The sequence below is a fragment of the Microtus pennsylvanicus genome, chromosome 2 (assembly GCF_037038515.1).
Source record: "Microtus pennsylvanicus isolate mMicPen1 chromosome 2, mMicPen1.hap1, whole genome shotgun sequence".
In the NCBI taxonomy this organism is placed as follows: domain Eukaryota; kingdom Metazoa; phylum Chordata; class Mammalia; order Rodentia; family Cricetidae; genus Microtus; species Microtus pennsylvanicus.
Window position 1 is genome coordinate 60,981,552 of NC_134580.1, and position 21,557 is coordinate 61,003,108.

At 42.8% G+C, this 21,557-nt stretch overlaps 1 protein-coding gene across 50 annotated transcripts in view; it reads right to left on the reverse strand.

Moving 5' to 3' along the window:
- The window catches only part of Rims2 (regulating synaptic membrane exocytosis 2), a 410,761-nt gene that overhangs the window by 20,336 nt on the left and 368,868 nt on the right, over positions 1 to 21,557 (reverse strand). Inside the window, exon 1 of one of the 50 annotated variants that reach the window (XM_075961138.1) lies at positions 9,504 to 10,226. The exons of the other annotated variants lie outside the window; for them this stretch is intronic. Within the exon in view, the coding sequence (XP_075817253.1) occupies positions 9,504 to 9,645 (142 nt within the window). The 5' untranslated portion in view covers positions 9,646 to 10,226. Of the gene's footprint in view, positions 1 to 9,503; positions 10,227 to 21,557 lie in introns of those variants that run through there. 50 annotated transcript variants of the gene reach the window in all.

A 21,557-nucleotide genomic window follows, 5' to 3' on the forward strand; every position in this document is an offset into this window, starting at 1 on the left:
CAGCTTCAGACATTCAGTAGTTAGATGTGGAAGGACTCAGAACAGCAGGACGAAGGCTTTCCTTAGAAGGAATGGGAATCTGGTTTGCTCTATATCAGTGGCTCTCAACTTTCCTAATACTGTGACCCTTTAATACAGTTCCTCGCGCTGTGGTGACCCCATCCATAGAATTATTTCTGCTGCTATTGCATAACTGTAAGTTGCTACTGCTATGGACTGTAATGTGAATATCTGTGTTTTCCCATGTTCTTAGGTGACCCCTGTGAAGGGGCTGATGGACCCAAAGAGCTGCAGGGTGAGGACCACTGCTCGGGAGGCAGTGGAAGAGGACTGGCTCCAGAGCAGGAAGCAGGCGGGAATATTATCAGAGATTTCAGAGATAAGCCCACCGATTCCAAACAACCAAGTTGCCAAAGAGAATGAGAAGACACAGAACTGAGAAATGATGGGAGGGAGCAAATATTCTTGGTGGAAACTGAAAACCCCAAGTTTTCTGGGTCACATTTGGTCAATAAATGTGTTTGTTTGTCCCAGATAATGTTGAGATTTTTACATTTTGCTGCCAATATTTTAAAGTTTAAGGGTTTTATGGGGAAAAAAACACGAGTTTACAATTGTGTTGAGGACAAAAAACAAAGTCACTGTGCCAACCCGGAACAGACAGCTTGACATTGCCCAGAATAACCCCACCTCTGGATGGGCTCCCCCAGTTCTCAGCCCTTCCTTGCTCCTCTTCTGCCTCAAGGATCGATGTCACCTGTGCGGCAAAGACCCTAAGGGAGCAGCAATCACAATTGATCTGTTTATTTTCAATAGCGAAAATAATTTTCCTTGTGTTTTAGTCTCATGAAATAAAATCTAAATCAAGGTATTGGCTAGACAAAAGCAGCTACCTATGGGGGCGTCAGAGCAGCTCACAATGGTGCCCTTACCACTGCCCACAGAAGCCTATTACCAGTGCGATCTAAACCCCCACATGAGGCCCTGGCCTCTGGGTATGTTAGTCAGGGCTAGACTGGCAATGAAATCTCTTCTCTGCAATTTTGGGATCGGGATTAAGAAAGGCACAGTTTACAGAATGATGGAACTGTAACGCATGAATGCAGAAGTTACTTGCTAACATGGTTCACTGGACATGTGTTCTGGGTAACACAAAAGAGAGCCACTGGGGGGGGGGCAAAGCAGTCACGTGAGGTGGGAATGAGGGCCGGAAAGGGAAGAGGCTGCTCTGGCTTTCTTTAGAGCAACGTGGTACCTAGATGACTCTCTTTAGAGATTTGGTGAAAAGTCTCTGCAAAAACATTATTTACACACACATGCACAAACATTCCCATTTATTTCCAGATTTAAAAAGAGAACTATTTCCAAACTAAAAGTGAAACTATTATTTTACGCTAGCATTTTCTTTAAACAGCTCATCTTGTGAATACATGGCAGTAGGTAGATCTCCTGCCTCCCCCAATCCAAAACCAGTACAACACAAGGTAGAATACAGAATAATATATTTTTTTAAAATTTATTTATTTATTAAAGATTTCTGTCTCTTCCCCGCCACTGCCTCCCATTTCCCTCCCCCTCCCCCAATCTAGTCCCCCTCCCTCGTCAGCCCAAAGAGCAATCAGGGTTCCCTGCCCTGTGGGAAGTCCAAGGACCACCCACCTCCATCCAGGTCTAGTAAGTTGAGCATCCAAACTGCCTAGGCTCCCACAAAGCCAGTGCGTGCAGTAGGATCAAAAACCCATTGCCATTGTTCTTGAGTTCTCAGTAGTCCTCATTGTCTGCTATGTTCAGTGAGTCTGGTTTTATCCCAGGCTTTTCCAGACCCAGGCCAGCTAGCTGGCCTTGGTGAGTTCCCGATAGAACACCCCCATTGTCTCAAAGAAAAACATATAGTCATCCTCCTGAATATTAACCTTCATCAGGCGATGAAAGGAGACAGAGACAGAGACCCACATTGGAGCACCAGACAGAAATCTCAAGGTCCAAATCAGGAGCAGAAGGAGAGAGAGCACGAGCAAAAAACTCAGGACCGCGAGGGGTGCACCCACATACAGAATAATCTTCTTTAACCCATAATAATGATTTAGCATATCACAGCAGAGAGCCCTTTCACTGGGTGGATACAGTCCTGGATAGTGATGGGTGGTTGCCATGACAACTTCTTAGCCAGTTTCTTCTGTAAATCTTTGCATTACACAATGTCTCAACAGGGAAACTTCATCGCATTGTCCCATTGCTGGCTTTGATTTAATGAACCTAGCGAAGTATGAAGGCAAATTGGGGTCTACTTTGACTCCTATATTTAAGATTCCAATTAATTTACGGCAGTGTTTCTCAAGCTGTTGTCGTGACCCCTGTACGCGCGAACTACCCTTTCACAGATGTTGTCCAAGACCACTGGAAAAAACATATTTACAACTCATAACAATAGCAAAATTACAGTTATGAAGTAGCAACAAAGTAATTTTATGGTTGGGGTCACCACAACTTGATGAACTATATTAAAGGGTCACAGCATTAGGAAAGTAGAGAACCATTGCTTTAAGGGCACTCTGGACCTAAGTCCTTTTGTATGTGTTGCTTTTATTGGTTAATGAATAAAGAAGCTGCTTTGGCCTGTGATAGGGCAGAGTAGAGTTAGGTGGGAAAACCAAACTAAATGCTGGGAGAAAGAGGGCAGAGCCAGAGAGATGCTGGAAATTTGCCTGGTAAGCCACAGCCATGTGGCAACACACAGATGAATAGAAATGGGTTAATTTAAGAAGAAGAGCTTGCTAGGAATATGCTAGAGTCATTGGCTAAGCATCGTTATAATTAATACAATTTCTGTGTGAATATTTTGGGCCAGGGCAGCTGGGAACAAACAAACAGTCTCCTCCAATACCTAAGATACTGAAAGATGCTGATTCTTGGGTCAAATCTGAGTTGATGTGTTTATCCATTTATATGTTTTTTTTAAAACCTCCAAAATATCTTAGTTTACTTTGTCTGCCTTAAGTACAAATCTAATATAAAAATGTGTCCTTCTTAAATATTATTTAGACTCACTTAATGAAATGATATTTCATATAAAATTATAATGTAAGAAAAATGGTACCTATAAAAAAGATCGACAGTAGCTGTGGTAGTTTAAAAGAAAATGGTCCCAAAGGAACTGGCACACTAGATGTGGTCTTGTTGAACAAAGTTTGTGACTATGGAGGCGGGCTTTGAGGTCTCATATATGCTCAAGCCATGTCCAGTGTCTCAACCACTTCCTGTTGCCTGTACGCCAAGATATAGGAATCTCGACTACCTCTCCAGCACCATGTCTGATGGCATGTCATCATACTCCCAGCCACCGAGCTCCCCATCATGATGATAATGGGCTAAACCTCTGAAACTGTAAGCTGCCTCCTCAAATGGTTTCCTTTATAAGAGTTGCTATGGTCATGGCGTCTCTTCACAGTAATAAAAACCTAACTAAGGCAGAAGTTGGTACCAGGGATGGGGTATTGCTGTGATAGGCCATAGGCCTGACCACATTTTTATTTAGAGGCATCTGGACTTTGGTACTTTGGGTTAGGAAAACAGTGTCATGCTTTAAGTGTTGTCTAATGGGTCATACTAGTATGAGAGGGGAAGACAGTGTTGCCCTGTGTGATCTAATGAACTGTGGGGGCTCACTCAAGAGGTTTCAGAGGAGAAGAATTTTACTATGTTGCCTAGAGAGCATTCTTCTGATATTTTGGTGAAGAATGTGGCTGCATTTTGCCCTTGTTTAAAGAGTCTGCCTGAGGCTAAAGTGAAGAGTTTTATATTAATTCCACAGACAGAGGAAATCTCAGAACAGCCTAGTATAGACTTTATTGTGTGGTTATTAGCAGTAACTCTAATGAAGATTATAATGAAAAGGAGCAGGATGAGCAGGGTAAATTCCAAAATGAAAATTGTGAAAAGGAAAGGAGCTCCAGGAAGTGGAACAGAACTAAATCCTGTGTTCAAGGAGATAGACAGATGAAGAAATGGAATAAAGGGAGTGGTGACCTCAGGACAAGATCCCACCCAACCAAGTTTTCAACTAGTGAAAGGGAATTAAGGCAGAGGCCGGCAGATCTCTGAGTTTGAGGCCAGTCTGGTCTACAGAACAAGTTCAAGGACAGTCAAGCTTAGGCAGTAAAGAAAACTATCGGGAAAAGAAAGCTGATGAAGATATAATTGAACAAGGGGACGTGTTCCAGCCCCAGCAAGCAGTGGAATTTGGCAGCTTTGACCACGTGGCTCTGGTTTTAGGGTTATGGATAGAAGAAAGGGGCTATGGAATTTGCATGACTCTCAGAAGAGACTTTGAATTTGGGACTTTAAAACATGGCTGAGACTGTGACAGACTACGGGGACTTTTGAAGTTGGGATGAATGCATATTTGCATTGTGGTATTGTTACAAGTTTATGGGGGCCCAGTAGTAGAACATGGTGATTTGAAAGAAAATGGTCCCCAAAGGGAGTGACACTATTAAGAGGTGTGGCCTGTTTGGAGTAGATGTATCTTGATAGAGGAAGTGTGTCACTGTGAAGGCGGGCTTTCAGGTCTCATCTATGCTCAAGCCACCCTCAGTTAATCAGTTATCTTCCTGTTGCCTGGAGGTCAACATGTAGAAGTCTCCAGCTCCGTGTCTGCCTACATCACCATACTCCCAGCTGCCATGCTCCCAGCCATGACGGTGATGGACTCCACCTCTGAACTGTAAGCTGCCACCTCAACTAGATGCTTTCCTTCGTAAGGGTTGCTGTGGTCACGGTGCATCTTCACAGTTATAGACACCTAACTAAGACAGCCGTCTATGCATCTCTCTTGCCCCACTTTGGCTTCAGAAAGTGTGTAAATACTGTGATCAGACTTCAAAGCCCTAGATCACACACTGGGAAACAGTCTAGAGGGAGAGCTGGTTTTGCTTGTGTTCAGCTGAAATGGAAAAGCACAGGACAGCTACTCAGTGCTGGTGGCAGCGCCTGCTTTCTGCACTTAGCATGATGACCCTGGCAAGCATGGAGGATACTTTACTTCACCAGAGCAGAGGTGAAGCTCTGTTCCTCAGGAAAGACAGTATTACCAACTCCACACCAGAGCAGAGGTGAAGCTCTGTTCCTCAGGAAAGACAGTATTACCAACTCCACACCAGAGCAGAAGCTCTGTTCCTCAGGAAAGACAGTATTACCAACTCCACACCAGAGCAGAGGTGAAGCTCTGTTCCTCAGGAAAGACAGTATTACCAACTCCACACCAGGATTCTCATCATCCCATTGAATGAACGGCCTCCTAAGGTGTGTGTGTGTGTTTACATAAGTCCTGTTACTGAGCTGGTTTCTATCTAGCTCACAGTGGCCTCAAATGTGTGGTCCCCCTGCCTCTCACTCTCTTGTACCAGAGTGTCAGGTGTGCACCGTTGTGACCAGATGAAAGGATCTTTCCTTTGATAATCCTCACGGCCTCTATCATATGCAGATGGGGATTTCCTTTAATAATCCTCACGGCCTCTATCATATGCAGATGGGGTTTTCCTTTGATAATCCTCACGGCCTCTATCATATGCAGATGGAGATTTCCTTTAATAATCCTCACGGCCTCTATCATATGCAGATGGGGTTTTCCTTTGATAATCCTCACGGCCTCTATCATATGCAGATGGGGTTTCCTTGGTTTTCTAGTGATTCTTAAACTACCTTCATTTCTTTGTTGGTTTTCTTATGATTTAATTTTCAAATGACTGGTACATAGAAGGAATTAAATGCTAACTTATTTAGTTACTTTGTGTGGAGTTGACAGGATCTTTTGTTCATGGTGGTCAAATTAAGTTTCAATTAGAGGTGGTAAGGTCTAAAATACCGGGGAAGTGAAATTTGTCACATAGTATAGACATAACGAACTAAGGACCATGAGCTTAAAACCGCAGGGAACATGGAGATGGCCTCTATGAGACCCTTATGCATCGGCAACTTTGCCACACTAACGTTTTTTTCGTGGAATCAATGGATGGGAAACTGTAGGGTTGCTTCTACAATTACAAATGGAAAGACATATTGCCTGAAATAGTTTCTATATTCTTGTAATTGCCCAAAATACTCAAATAGTCAATCAATTCTAATGGCTTATATCAGGAAGGAAGACTTACTGTTGGAACCAAATAGGTTACACAGTGAAAATATAACATGTTCAAAGAGGATAAAGATAAAATGGGAGAATGTAATTTTAACAGGAAGAGTAGTCTTTCTATTAGTTTTCTCTAAAATAGCCCCAGAGCTATGGAGAATGTCTTTCTGGAATATACACAGGGCAGAGGATGAAAAAACAAACTTGCAAGTATGCGGAAAAGATGAAACAAAGACCAGTCTGTCTGCACAGTAAATTAACTTTGCTTCTAGCCCGACTCAAATCAGCCACACTGGGATTTGATATCTGTAGGCAATGTGTTTACCTTCTCTGAGTCTATATTTTCACAAGAGCAAAACAACAAAAATAATCTTGAAGAATTCCCATGAAATAAAAGAAGGAAATATGGAGAAGCTGCATGATTAATGCTAACCGTTACTGGGCTCAGTTTTCAGGACCATAGCCTCCAACAAGGAGACGATACAATATAACAGCCATGAATCAACACTTAAAGCACGCAGTCAGCAGTGTAAACACTACGCCTTTATACCCCAATTCCACTACTTCCTAGCTGAGGAATCTGGACAAACCGTTTCCGAATATGTGCAGGATGTAGTTTTATGAGACTGGAAGCTCACATTACTGATGCCTGAATCAGCATTTCACACTCTCTCAGGGGACCCTTCTTTAATTCCTAAGGCGGGCTTTCTTCATGTCTCAATTACACTGCATCTTACCTCACTACCATTTGTTACGGTTAGGAAGAGTTGTTCCTATTTTCTTCGTTAGACCCTAAGAAGGTGAGACAGCGCACACTCTCACAGCTACAAACACATCAGCTGCCCTCCACGAGTATTTCTGAATAAATGATTGGGAAGAATTTGGTCTCTTTAGTGATCTCTTGGGCACTTTCTGTAGAGAACGACAATGCCTAGGGACACTGTATAAGAATGAGGTGAGAATTCAGCTATTGCACTATTTCTGGGGGACCTTTTAAATGATTTCAAAAAAGGAAGAGAAGAAAAGGCAAATACTAGCGATATCCACCTGGTTTACTGAGCAGACTGATAATTTAGTCAATCACAGTGATTGGGAGATCACTGCTTCCATTAAATCAACTGTTCTCTATGAACTTGGAAGTCACCTTTGGAGGCATTTCCTTTTCTTGTGAGCTAGAATAGGTCTCACAGCTACGAATATAGTAACGTGTCTAAGCATGTTACCCAAGTGAACTTCATGTGTTCTGCATGGGTGTCTCAACAGGACAAACATGGCAGAGAAGTTCTGATCTGGATGCTTGGTGTCTAAGTCTCACAGAGCTGTGGGGATGTTGAACAGTTTCTGAAAACACAGGAATTGCGAGAGTCAAGCAGTGTCGTGAAGCCAAAGAAGTTAGTTTGGATTCATTTCTCGTGGCTGTCTATGTTGACTATGGGCCAATGAAGGACTCATTCGTGCAGAGCCCCCTCCATGTTGCGAGCAGAGGCATATATGGAGCATTTAAAAATGCTACCATCCTTGTGGAACATTTTGTCTTGGCAACTCAAGAAGCAATATTATTGCACAGAGATCTGTTCCAGTTTCTCATGTGTATATGTAGAAACTTCCTTTGGGATTTATCTTATGAGACACAGATAAGTGATTGTACTTCCAATTTTGAAAAATATCCACATTTTGTTTAAGCCTTTTTTACTGTCTCGAAAATGCTTTTAGAGTGGTATCTTGTAAACCCCCAAATCCTAGTAATTACTGAAGAATGGTTAGCTTATGTGGAGTAAACTCAAGATTGAGGAATTGGCATCAAACATGCTTAGAAATGAGTTTACAATAGTCTACATTTTATTTAAATATAGCTATTTTCAGACACACTTAACTTTGAATTATAGCTTCTATACTTACTAGGTTAGTGAGTGTGTGCAGTCAAGTATCCATAAAGAACAATCTAGAACCTTGGAGCTGAGCACACAGACTGTGCTTGTGACTCCAGACTTCAAGTGTTATCTCCACAGCCAACTGGCTGGTCAAGCTTGTGAATTTCTTCTTGCCTTAGCATCCTCACTTGTGAAACATGGCTAAAAAGGTTATGAGCCCTCAAGGCTAAACACTGTAGGACATAAGCAGTGCCTAGCAAATTAGGAGTTCCAAAAACCAGCCTCAGTTATGGTTGTCCAGTTATTCAGTGAACTGATTTTTAATTGTTTGACTTAATTCCTTCCCTAGAATTATAAATAAATCAGATGTAAATACACAAAACATAAAAACAAGGCTAAGGATGAAAACCAAAAGTCACAGTTACATAGGGAGTTACTCTAGTGTTACATCTGTATTTACATGTCTTTGTTTATAGCAAATTAACATTCAACAGCAAGCCAGAAGAACCTTGGGCAGCTGCAGTGATCGGTCTGAAGACTGACCATAGCACTGATTGCTCGGCAGCTACCTTGTCCCTCCCTCTCCAGAGAAAGCATGGGAAACTAGAGCTGGGAGGATTCCTGGTAAGAAACGAAAGCAAGCACATCTTTAATTCTACACAGCAGAGTGATCAGGACAACCAGATTGCTGTGGGTAGAGGCCTAGGACAGGAGCGGTTCGCAAACAGTATTTCTAACGTTATTACTCAGTTTCTAACATTATTATAAACATTAATTAGCTTATGAACAAAATTTTCAGTGTTGGTTGCCAAGTCTTATGAGAGTTCTTCATCAAGGAAAAGCAGGATCTGTTATTCAAAACTTCACGTAGGCCAGCAAATGTCTCGGTGAAAAGTTTGATATGGCCAGTCCCTTTTACCTACAGAGGCATTGTTGAACAGAAGAGACAGCCAACAGCCAGAATCACACACCGGCATCTAGAGAACCAAGTTCCGAGAGCACATAGTGCGATCGCGCCTTTAGTGTGTCCACTGTCTACCTGTCCACCGCACAGTCCCCCCACCTCCGCACCCTGCTCTTGGCTGTCACAGGCTGGGACACCTCAAGTTTTGCTGCTGCCGTCCTCCTTAGTTTCCCGAGATTTCTGTCTTCCAGACTACATGCTGACTGACACACAGCCTGCGGACTTAGGAAATCACCAAAAGCAAATAGAGTGGGGGGCACCCAGGAGCGCCGCCTGCCTCCATCCAGTCTTACAGACTCATTCAGCACCCAACTCCGTAATTCAGTCTCACTAGGTCAACTATTTCCCGGGAGAGCCTGTAGAGCTCTAACAACCTGCAAACAGTGCTTCTCAGCCCGGTGCTCTAGGGGTCTTCCAGGCACAGTTCCCCCAGCGCAGAGGCTATTTTGTGTTCTTGCCTGAGGCCAACCCTCCCGCCAAGGATCCCAAAGGATCTACAACAGAAACGCTATCCAAGAGGGGAGGGAACAGCGGTCCTCACCTCCTTCCTCTTCTTCCAGGGAGTTCATGCAGGGAAAGTAGCCTGCTAGAGCTTCAAAGGAGGCGGAGAGGCTGCTCCGGCTCTGGGAGCGCTGCATGGAGCGCCCCGCGGCACCCGTGCCCCCCAAGCCCTGCCGGCCCATCTTGCTGGAGGACCCGCTTTTCCCGCGGTACAAGATACGAGGCGTCTTGGCGGCTGGTGCGCGGCGACCGCTGCGGTTCCAGAGCTGGGGAGTCGGGGGCCGGGCTGGTACCGCGGAACCCCAGGGTTCCGGTCCCTGTCTCCCCGACCCAACCCGGCTGAGATGTGGCCGGGACTTTGGCTTTGCTGGAGAGGGATCCGGAGGAAAGTCGTCTAGAGGAGCTGCCGCTCACTGTGGAAGTTCGAGGTGTCGCCAAGGGGAGCTGAGGATCCCGGAGGCTGGAGCCGCTTGCCCGGGCGCCCTCCCTCGCTGGGAGATGCTGCTGATGCTGAGCTTGCCGCCAATCAGCGGCTGGAGGGGGCGGCACCGCGGCACTGTTGCCCGGCGCAACTCAGGTTCTGGCCTGCAGACCCCTGGTAGATGCTGCTGTTTCCCCCTTTGGCATGGCCAGCACCTGAGAATGGTGACTAATTGTGTGTAACGAGCCTGGCAGCTCGGAGTGGTGATATGCAGGAAAATTCCTGGTAGCCTCTTTCCCTTAATTTCCCTTCAGCGGCTGTTCGCAGTCCTTAGGTGTGGATGAGAAACGCTATCTTAACATTTTAACCAGGTCTTATGAAAACCTACATTAACCCTTTCATTTTAACCCATTACATTTTAAAGTAACGGTAAAAAGTCAACAGGAGAGTTCTTTAAAAAGAGACATGAGAAGCAGCAACGCGGGGGAAAAGCACAATGACGTTTGTAAAGTTACTGTTCATTCCAGGAATCTCTGATTCTTTCTTCCTCACATAAAGCAATCAGCTGCCCACTCTTGCTAAGAATAACACCATCAAGTGTAACAGCATGGTGAAAGGTTACATCTTAACATAAGTTTGGAAACAACACAGACTTAATAAAAAACAACACAGTTGATAAGCAAAGTTACCAAAATGTTTCTGCAAGATGGAAATCTCTGTCCCTGAGCACAAAGAAAATTTGATACACTTTACTAGGAGTGAGAAGAGAAATCTAAGTTTCTAAAACGTTAGGGAAGGCATTTACTCTCTCGATTTTCCTAAGGAATTTCTTCTCTCTCTCTCTCTCTCTCTCTCTCTCTCTCTCTCTCTCTCTCTCTCTCTCTCTCTCTCTCACACACACACACACACACACACACACACACATACTGATCTCACACGGGCACAGGTATATACACACACACGTTTTTTATTTGAATTACCAGGAGATTCAAATGTTCAAGTTCAGTTAGTTAACTAAGCTTCTGGCAAATGCCAGGTATCCTGGTAGATGCTTAAATACAACAGTTTTCAAAGCAGTAGAAAGTCCCCCACTGAGACCAAAGTGAAGTGTGTGTGTGTGTGTGTGTGTGTGTATTGCCAGAAGACAGGAGTTAGCAAGCAGCAATAAATCGGTAGACAACATGATGTTAAAAGTGAAAATAAATGCAAACAGAGGCAAGGGCACGGGCGCACGGCGGTCTAGGAACACCATAGCTGTGACTGGCTGGGTGGCATTTGAGAAGAGAAGAGGTTTGAAGACAGTAGGAAGGAGGACCTATAGGCTGGTGTCTGACACGGACATGGACTTGCTGCTGAGAAGCCAAGGGTGGAGCAAGAGAGAAGCCAAGGGTGGAGCAAGAGAGAAGGGATGGGCTACACAGAATAGGTTAAAGCTTGGCTGTCAGACATGGCTGTTCAGGAGGGATGAGAATGCCCACACGGAACAATACTCTCACCTCTTCCTAAAGACGCAAAACCTTCAGCACAAAAAACTGCCACTCTAACAAAAAGGTTGTTATTTAGACCAAGTTTTCCTGTTTTTCAGCTAAACATGCATCCTTTCTTGTTAATATTCCCACAGCTGGGAGTCCAGTCTCCTTTTTAGTATTCACTCTGTTACTATCAACAGCACAAAGAACAGATGCAGATCAGAGAGCTCTAGGAACACGTTTTCATACACACCAGTTTACCTGAAAGAATGGGAGCTGTTTACCATTAAACAAAGATTCCATCATAGGAACCGAGAAAAACTCACAGACGTATAGAAGCGGGAAGGATCTGTTGAAAGTCATATTTTCTGGACTGTCAGTCATGATAGTGAGTGCTGAAAATAACTGACTAGCATTCCACCAGTGATTTATTCATTTATTTAAAAATCTTCTGTGACTGTGACTGAGTATATGTGTGTGCGTGTGTAAATGTATGCTTGTATGTGTACGTATGTATGTGTGTGAGTGTGTGTGCACCTGCACACATCTGGGTGCTGGTGCCTTCAGAGGTCAAAGCATGAGATTCCCCCCAGAGCTGGAGTTACAGGTGGTTGTGAGTCACCTGATGTGGATGCTGGGAACCAAACTCAGGTCCTCTGGGAAAGCAGCAGTGCTCTTAACCACTGAGTCATCTTTGCAGTTCTTGGTCAAATTTTTAAATAATGAAAATCAAATAAAATCATCAGAGCTCAGCTCGGAAACTCAGGACAAGGGAGAAAGGCTACTTTACTTGGGGGAAGAAGAGTTTAAGGTAAAAAGAACGAACACATACAGAGATGGATCGCCACATGATCAGATAACTCTAGTTTCACATGGTAATTTAGAGCATAATCTGAAATTATTGAGGAAAATTGGATTCTACTTTATTAGTCCTATGCGCAATTGCTTTAAAAATATTTCTAGTTTCACATAAAGATCTGATCCTACTGCATGCACTGGCTTTGTGGGAGCCTAGGCAGTTTGGATGCTCAACTTACTAGACCTGGATGGAGGTGGGGGTTCCTTGGACTTCCCACAGGACAGGGAACCCTGATTGCTTTTCGGGCTGAGGGGGGAGGGGGGACTTAATCGAGGGAGGGGGAGGGAAATGGGAGGCGGTGGCGGGGAAGAGACAGAAATCTTTAATAAATAAATAAATTTAAAAAAAGATATGTATTTAATGATATTTAGCACTCTTTGCACTTCTGTTTTTGAGATGGGTCTCATTATGTAGCCCAGACTCACCTCAGATTTAGAATCTTGCTGCCCCAGTCTCTTGAGTGCTGGGGACACAGAGTGTACCAACATATGCGAGCTGTTTGCACATTTTTATCAAGCCCAGTTATTAGACCCTGTTCTGTTCAGACACATCTACTGTCATCCCTGGTGAATTCAAAATGCATATAATCAAACTACTAATAAAATTGGAAATTGTCCAAATCCAAGACACAATGTAAATGTGGTCCATGCATATGTAGTCTAGCATGTGTAGCTACATGGTTAGCACACACATATGTAGTCTAGCATGTGTAGCTACACGGTTAGCACACACATATGTAGTCTAGCATGTGTAGCTACACGGTTAGCACACACATATGCAGTCTATGTGTAGCTACACGGTTAGCACACGCATATGCAGTCTATGTGTAGCTACACGGTTAGCACACACATATGTAGTCTATGTGTAGCTACACGGTTAGCACACACATATGTAGTCTATGTGTAGCTACACGGTTAGCACACACATATGCAGTCTATGTGTAGCTACACGGTTAGCACACGCATATGCAGTCTATGTGTAGCTACACGGTTAGCACACACATATGTAGTCTATGTGTAGCTACACGGTTAGCACACACATATGTAGTCTATGTGTAGCTACACGGTTAGCACACGCATATGCAGTCTATGTGTAGCTACACGGTTAGCACACACATATGTAGTCTATGTGTAGCTACACGGTTAGCACACACATATGTAGTCTATGTGTAGCTACACGGTTAGCACACACATATGCAGTCTATGTGTAGCTACACGGTTAGCACACACATATGTAGTCTATGTGTAGCTACACGGTTAGCACACACATATGTAGTCTAGCATGTGTAGCTACACGGTTAGCACACACATATGTAGTCTAGCATGTGTAGCTACACGGTTAGCACACACATATGTAGTCTATGTGTAGCTACACGGTTAGCACACACATATGTAGTCTAGCATGTGTAGCTACACGGTTAGCACACACATATGTAGTCTATGTGTAGCTACACGGTTAGCACACGCATATGTAGTCTATGTGTAGCTACACGGTTAGCACACACATATGCAGTCTATGTGTAGCTACACGGTTAGCACACGCATATGCAGTCTATGTGTAGCTACACGGTTAGCACACGCATATGCAGTCTATGTGTAGCTACACGGTTAGCACACGCATATGCAGTCTATGTGTAGCTACACGGTTAGCACACGCATATGCAGTCTATGTGTAGCTACACGGTTAGCACACGCATATGCAGTCTATGTGTAGCTACACGGTTAGCACACACATATGTAGTCTATGTGTAGCTACACGGTTAGCACACACATATGTAGTCTAGCATGTGTAGCTACACGGTTAGCACACACATATGTAGTCTAGCATGTGTAGCTACACGGTTAGCACACACATATGTAGTCTAGCATGTGTAGCTACACGGTTAGCACACACATATGTAGTCTAGCATGTGTAGCTACACGGTTAGCACACACATATGTAGTCTATGTGTAGCTACACGGTTAGCACACGCATATGTAGTCTATGTGTAGCTACACGGTTAGCACACACATATGCAGTCTATGTGTAGCTACACGGTTAGCACACACATATGTAGTCTATGTGTAGCTACACGGTTAGCACACACATATGTAGTCTATGTGTAGCTACACGGTTAGCACACACATATGCAGTCTATGTGTAGCTACACGGTTAGCACACGCATATGCAGTCTATGTGTAGCTACACGGTTAGCACACGCATATGCAGTCTATGTGTAGCTCCACATTGTACATATTTTTGCATTTACTTCTCAAATGATGAGCCACTATATTTTGTTACATAGAAACAAGTATATATCTAGAATATTATAACCCAGGATCCCAACTTATTTTTAATTCTCTTATCCATCCAAACATAATGAGAGACTGAGAGTCACAAACATAATAAATTGCTTTCTAAAAATAAAATCCTGAAAAATTCCACCAGAAAACATGTACAGCATCTTTCAGAATAGACAAAAATGTTTTGCATAGGCTAGTAAAGTAGGCTACTTGATAACTCCAGGCCAATGTATTTTATAGATATATTTATAAAAACACGGCACACTGATATGTCAAGTGTTGCATCAACCCTAGCAGTACCTTCTGTGCAGACGTGATGGAAAAGGCTCACGTATGATACATGCTTACTGAGGGAGTGCAGGTCTGTGACCTGCACGGCTGACTTCAGGTTAATGTCTGCATACCATGTCACAGATGTTACATGTGCTCATGTGTAACTAAGACAGTAGACAGACACAGAAAACAGAACTGATAAATATGATTGTACTGTAAATTTCTTCACCAAATATAAATGCGGACAATCCAACCTTAAAGTCATACTGCTTATTTTACCTCCAGAGTTAGGTTAAATCTATATTTGCTTCCCTTATAAAACATAGCAAATATTATAGATACCAGACCATACTATGAAATCTGAAGTGAACAATCTTTTTTTCTCATTCCTAGTCTTATGTCAATATGGTAGAAATAAGGCCTAAACTTCGGAAATTTTCAAAGGTATTTTTAGTTTTTATTTGGCAGATTTTGAAAGTAAAATCAGATGTTACAGTTTAGCAGCTGGCCAATCCAAAACTTACAGAAGTTAAAGAGGTAAAAATGTATTCAAACATGATAAGAGAAAAAAACAAGAAAGATGAAGTGGTCAATAGTTTCATTATTTATGTAGTGAGATTCATGATAATATTTATATTTATCTCTTAAGAAAACCTGTTCATGGAAGTAAAAAAAACCAAACACTTGATTAAGATAAAACATGGTGACAAGATTTGACTTGTGGAATGAAAGGGGAAAGACCCTTAAAATTAAGGTCATGTGAGATGCAGAGAACAGTGTGGCGGCACAGCGAGGGACACATCGGTCTCGATGACTTCCCTTCCATGCAGTAATGATTATGATGACAACGGCCAGCTTTATGCCCTTCCCATACATAATTTAAGATAAGCACTATGAAGCATTTACTATCACTGCTTCTTTCTACTTCACAGATGACAAAATTAGCAAAATGTTCATCCAGTAAATATTTGTAGGGTACATACATGCGCCAGACCTGTTGCATCACAGAGGAAGCAACTGCAAACAAAAATGCACAGAAATCCCTACCCTCTTGCAGTAAAGTAGGGGCTAACATTAAATATGACTTATTGGACACCAGCCTTTCCCCCAAAACTCTGCATGAAAACACATAAAATCATTTCATAAGTACATAACACTGAGAGAAATGCTACCAACAAATTCTTACACAGACAAGGAAGCGGAGACACATGTTAGTGAGAAATGAAACCAGCAGTGAGTCTATAAAGTTTGAGGCTCAGTACCATAAAAAGCAAACCCAGCACTTGAATTCAGGGCTCTGTTGCACTATTCCAACCCATGCTTGGGCTCTGTGATTCTGAAGATAAAGGAGAAACCAGCTCAGATGCAAACCGTGCTTCCTAATCTGTTCAAACACAAATTACATCTCTGACTGCAAAATGTGCAAATGTCTCCCCAGCAGCATGACAGAAACCAGTTCTGCGGCAGTCGACGGCAGCACTGTCCTCCCTGACACCATCTGGACTCCTAGATCGCTCAGCTTGAGGGCTCAGTGCCTACAGATGCTCTCAATCCCCCACATTTTAGATGGCAGGTTGTTCTACCTGTGCTTCCGGGTGTCTATAGATTGGAGTTCTGCAAGCCCCTCCTTAGATGCTCACAGAACTAAGGAAACATCTGGGAGTACAAAGGCTGTTGGTAGAGATACACAGGACATAATACGGAAGGAGCTCCTAGTTTCTGTGCACTCTCTTAGCTCCTCACCCGTTAGCGCCCTCCATGTGCATAGCTATCCAGCATCTAAACTGCCTCCATGGCTTCTATGAAACTGAACTGCACAAGCAGTCGTGGAGTGGGGCAGTGATGTTGAACCATGATGGTAAGAGTGTGATCTCATGCCAGGGTGGGTGGGGCAGCACCCTCTCCTTATTCAGGTTTCTCAGTGTTCCCTTTGAGGACAGGTCAGATCCCTTCTGAAACGGGGGTCCTATCTACTACCAGAAAAAGAGGGTCACAGATTTCCTTACTGATGAACTTCAAAGCAAGGAGATGAGACTTTATGGGTTTTGCTTTGAAGAGAAGAAACTGAACTTTTTAATGAAGTATGGAAGGAGTTATAAGCCAGGAACGATGGAAGGAAACACAGAAAAGCAAGAGGCACACACCCATAGCCTCATTAATAAATTCATACAAAGTCTACATAGGTGAACGTGCTCAAACACTCAAAGTAAAGGAATAAATCTCTTTTCCTGTTCGGATTTCCCTGGAGATTCTCGAAGAGTCCCACCCAGCAACTTCTCGTAGCCTGAGATCAGCAGCACCTCGGAAATTTGTGGGTGCAATCATTCTGTACAAGTAGACAACGAGATATAAATATCTTCCGAGTTTAGGGTGCCAATGCCATAAAAATTATGCAGCATCTGAGACATGCGTGGTGAGGCTTACTTAGTCATGTATGGTTCATCTACCCCTTTCACCGATGTGTGGTTACGTCGTTACTAAAATGTGCTACTATTAAGGATGCAGAGAACATAGGATCCCCCAATCACAGATAAGTCCAGTCTCACTTTCCTCCTTTTCTTACCGGCCAGGTTTCATGTGTTCACCCCAGTATACCTGGCAGTAAGGTTTTGAAGATCACTCTGTTCAGGTAAGTCACACACCGTCCAGACATAAATTCCTCCAGTTGGCTGCACTGTTTGATACATGCCAACATAAAGGGAATCTGATGCTTTTGCAGATGTCTAGTTTTACTCCGAGACAACTTAATCAGTTCACTATATAGAGATAGGAAATTTGTGACATTAAGGTTGTTAAAAACCAAAAGCAGTAGCGATAAATTTTCTCCAAAATATTTAAGAAATCAGGATTTTAAATAGCATATTGGAAAAACAAAGTCCATGAAAAACACCCCACCAAGGTCAAGCATCACCTAGACTGGGTATAAGTGAATTCCAGCATGACTGTAGTTTATTCTACTCAGTGTATTTGATTAGCAGGAAAAATGACATGCCAAGTGGATAACTTAGTAACCAAACTAATCTACTCAGTACCAGCTGACTCTCACTGCATGTCTGTGTGCTGCTAGGAGCAACCTGCAAGTCTTGCTAATTTGAAACTTCATAGTAGGAAAGAACAATGTAGATTCAATGTGTGGTTCTTATTAAAGTAGCTCTAAATAATCTGTTTTATTTATACCTTTCCAGTGAGGTTGGTATCTTGAAGTCTGAGGAGAAGGAACTCGCCTAGTGAATGAGGTCTCAGGCAAAGGCAATCTGTTGTAAAATTTATATTCCTTCTATCTGTGCAACAAATATTCTTACAATAACAATGCATTTCTAATTCTTAAGTTCTCTCTTAGTCTGGAGTACATGATGACCATGTAGAATGGGTCTTTTCCTCATGGATTTGACATGTAATGAGCAGACAGACACTAAAGAGACCCTCAGGAACTACTCACAGCAGGTCAGGGTGACATATGTCTGGAATTCTAGCCGTTGGGAGGTGGAGGCAGACGGGTCAGGAGGTCAGGACAATTCTTGGTTAACAGTTAAGTTCTAGGTCAGCCTGGAGTATGTGTATAGGTTATGTGCAAATACAACACCATTTTACATAGACTTGGCCATTTGTAGACGGAGGTTTGGAGATACCAGGAACCAATCCCACAAGGGTACTGAGCCAACTGTACACACAGAAACTGTGAAAATGATACTGAAGAAGCTTATGTCTCTCAGTGTCAACAACAACACTTCACCAAGAGTCCCTAAGGGGTTTAGATATTATATCTAATTCATAATAATTTTGTTTCATAAAGTTACTTCCCACAAGTTTTTTCTTTTTTTCTTTTCTCTGTGTGTGTTAGTGTGTGTGTGTGTGTGTGTGTGTTTGAGTACTAGCCCATGCAGACATATGTGGAAACCAGAGGCTGGCAATGGGGTGGCTTCCTCAACTCTTCTTCACCTTAAGTTTTGGAAACTGGGCCTACTGCTGAACCTGGAACTTGCATTTTGGCTAGGCTGTCGGGCTTCTCAGGAACCCCTAAGATCTCCCTGTATCCAAGCCCTGGGTGGGGTTACAGGTATATATTGCCAGGTCAGGCTTTTTTTTTTTAAATGTGAGTTCTGGGGATTCAAGCTCAGGTCCTCATGGTTCTATAACAAGTACTTCGCCAAATGAGCTATTTTGCAGTCCTCTCAAGTATATATAATATTGACTATATATTATATATAAATACTAATATATTAAACAATATACTCAACTCCAAACATCTTGAAACCCATCAGTAATATTTTACAGATTTTGAAGCGTAAAGAAGACAAAAGACAACACATCCATTAATTAGTAGTGATCACTTTTGAAAACCAGTTCAATTGAGAATTTAAAATTTTCTTGCTTTTCTGTATACGGGATATTTTACAAAAATACATAAAAGGCATCAATGTATTATTCCCATCCAAGGGTCTCCACGGAAAGCATTTAACATAGACAACTGATTGTTTAGTAGACTGTATGGCTCACTCACTCATATTAAATAATATTAAAGAAATACTTCTCCATCAGTAGAAGTAGATGAAGCAGTGGAGTGTCAATTACTAATGGACCACTGGTTAAATCTCTTGTATTATTTGAGTTAAGAAGTATAGAAAACTAAGAAAACAGAGCATGCAAGCCCATGCACATAAAAACAAAGGATCAGCGAGCATCTAGAACACAGTTTATGTAACACAGAGGCACTGAAGATAAGGAGCATCAAAACAAATGGGAGGGGAGAGAGGAGGAGGTGGGGAAGGAAGAGAGGGAGGGAGAAAAACTCTCGCTTTGGTGACGATAATTGCTACATTTTAAAGATCAAGAGGCCAATTCTATAGATTGCAGGATTATTACGTTCTAATCCACAATTTGGAAATGCATAGTATTCAGCTGGATAAGGGAACTAAAGGGGAAATCTAGAAGTAAATTACTTTGGTTTTCACAAAAAGCACAAATTATACAGGTACAAAATGACTCAGAAAAGAATAAGCCAACGGAAATGTAAGAAGTTAAAAATAAAACTGCTCTCTATGAGACTCAAAATGACCAACTTGCTGTCAGCCCCCCAAGTCTTTCAGATCCTGGTCTTACCAGCCTGCAAAGCAGCCTTTTAGAGAGCCGACCACTAGGTCCCAAAAGCATGACCTCGCTGTGGCTGTGTAAGATCACATACTTCTAGTTATCTTCCAGCCTCTCATCTTTTCAGACCCCTTCCCCAGTGGACTGCACTCCTTCTATCAAATCTATACCTTCAATGTCTCAGTGCATCCTGGCAACTGGTTCTGGGACCTCCTCTCCCACACACTCCCCCTGCCCCCATGGCTTCTTTCATTTTCAGTTGGAAACTCAAACATCTTCATGCAACTCTATCTAGCAGCTTGGCCTCCACTCTGAAGAGCAGTCCAGTTAATGTCACCTCTATAATGTGTCTGGTGTTTTTCCCGAAGTAATCTGTGTTTCTTCTTATCTTTAGAGACTTAGTACATGACATGAGTAGCCAATATTGCTCAGATTAAAAACATCTGGACACCCCTTTTTAATCTTTTTCTTTACTGAAGGCCTTTCTACCAATCATTAGCAAACTTTGATTCTACAATGAACGACTGTCCATATCTCTTCAACCCATTCCAGGGCTTTTCCTCCCATGTCTCAAGACATTCTTCACGAGGGAGCCAAGATCATCTTTGAAAAAGAAAATGTATCATGCCAGAAGCGACATATAGCCGTGTGAGAGTCTCCGCAGCTATGGTATGATGCCAACATGCCGCATGCCCTCAGAGCCTGCGTGTGATCCCTGTTTTACCACAGGCCACACCTGCTGCCGCTCAGCAGGATGAAGCCTCTTGGGTTAGTGTATAGGAGGGGATACCTTCCTGCTTCATTACCTCTTCCATTGGGTTCTCCTTCCTCAGGACTCAGCCTTTTCCTGCAAGTAGAATCTAAGGCGGGGTTGAGGGTCTCAGGAGTGTTATTTATTTCCTTTTTCTTCTCCACACCTGTCAACTGTAACCGTGACTGGACGAAAGGCTATCTCTGTCCACTGGAAACTTTCTTCCTACCCAGTGACCAAAACAAAAAAGACACAGAATCTTACCCAGCTAATAAAATACAATTAGAACCTTGTAAGGTGTTTGCAATTTTGCCCTATTTAAATTCCTAGTTTCTTACATTAAGAATTACACTATCAACCACTGAGGAATGCTTCTGTAAGCTTTAAGTCTATCACAGAAGTTTTACTTTAATAGGAGTAACTGAAAAGCCAATGTTCTTTGGGTTCGGTGATTTTCTATGCCAGAACTGTAACCCAATATCACTGGAATGAGTGTTCTACAGCTGACTTAAGATATTAAGAAATCTTCCTTCAGGCTGTTTAGCATGTACAACTGCCCGTGAAGGGTTAGTTTCAGTGAATGAGCCTGGGTTAGGAAAAGCAGCTGCAGGCCGCCTTGTGCACCTGGGAGAGAAGGGCCTAGATGCCAGGTTGTCAGAGAAAATGGAACGGACAAAGACCCACAGGCAAGTAGGAACGCTCTGAATTCTGTGTAGATTTATGATATTCTCAAAGTTATTACAGTGGCATTCTGGAAAATAGAAGCCAGGAAAAGGAACAAACCACTTATATAAATACCCCTTCCAGTTGAAAACAATCCACCTTAATTGTCCTTTAGAAACTACACAGCTCAGTGAAATTCCACGGTACTGCAGAGGTGAAGACGGCACCCAGCGTTCTCTGAAGGGTGGTGTTTCTATCTGCCAGCTGTTCTCTGAAGGGTGGTGTTTC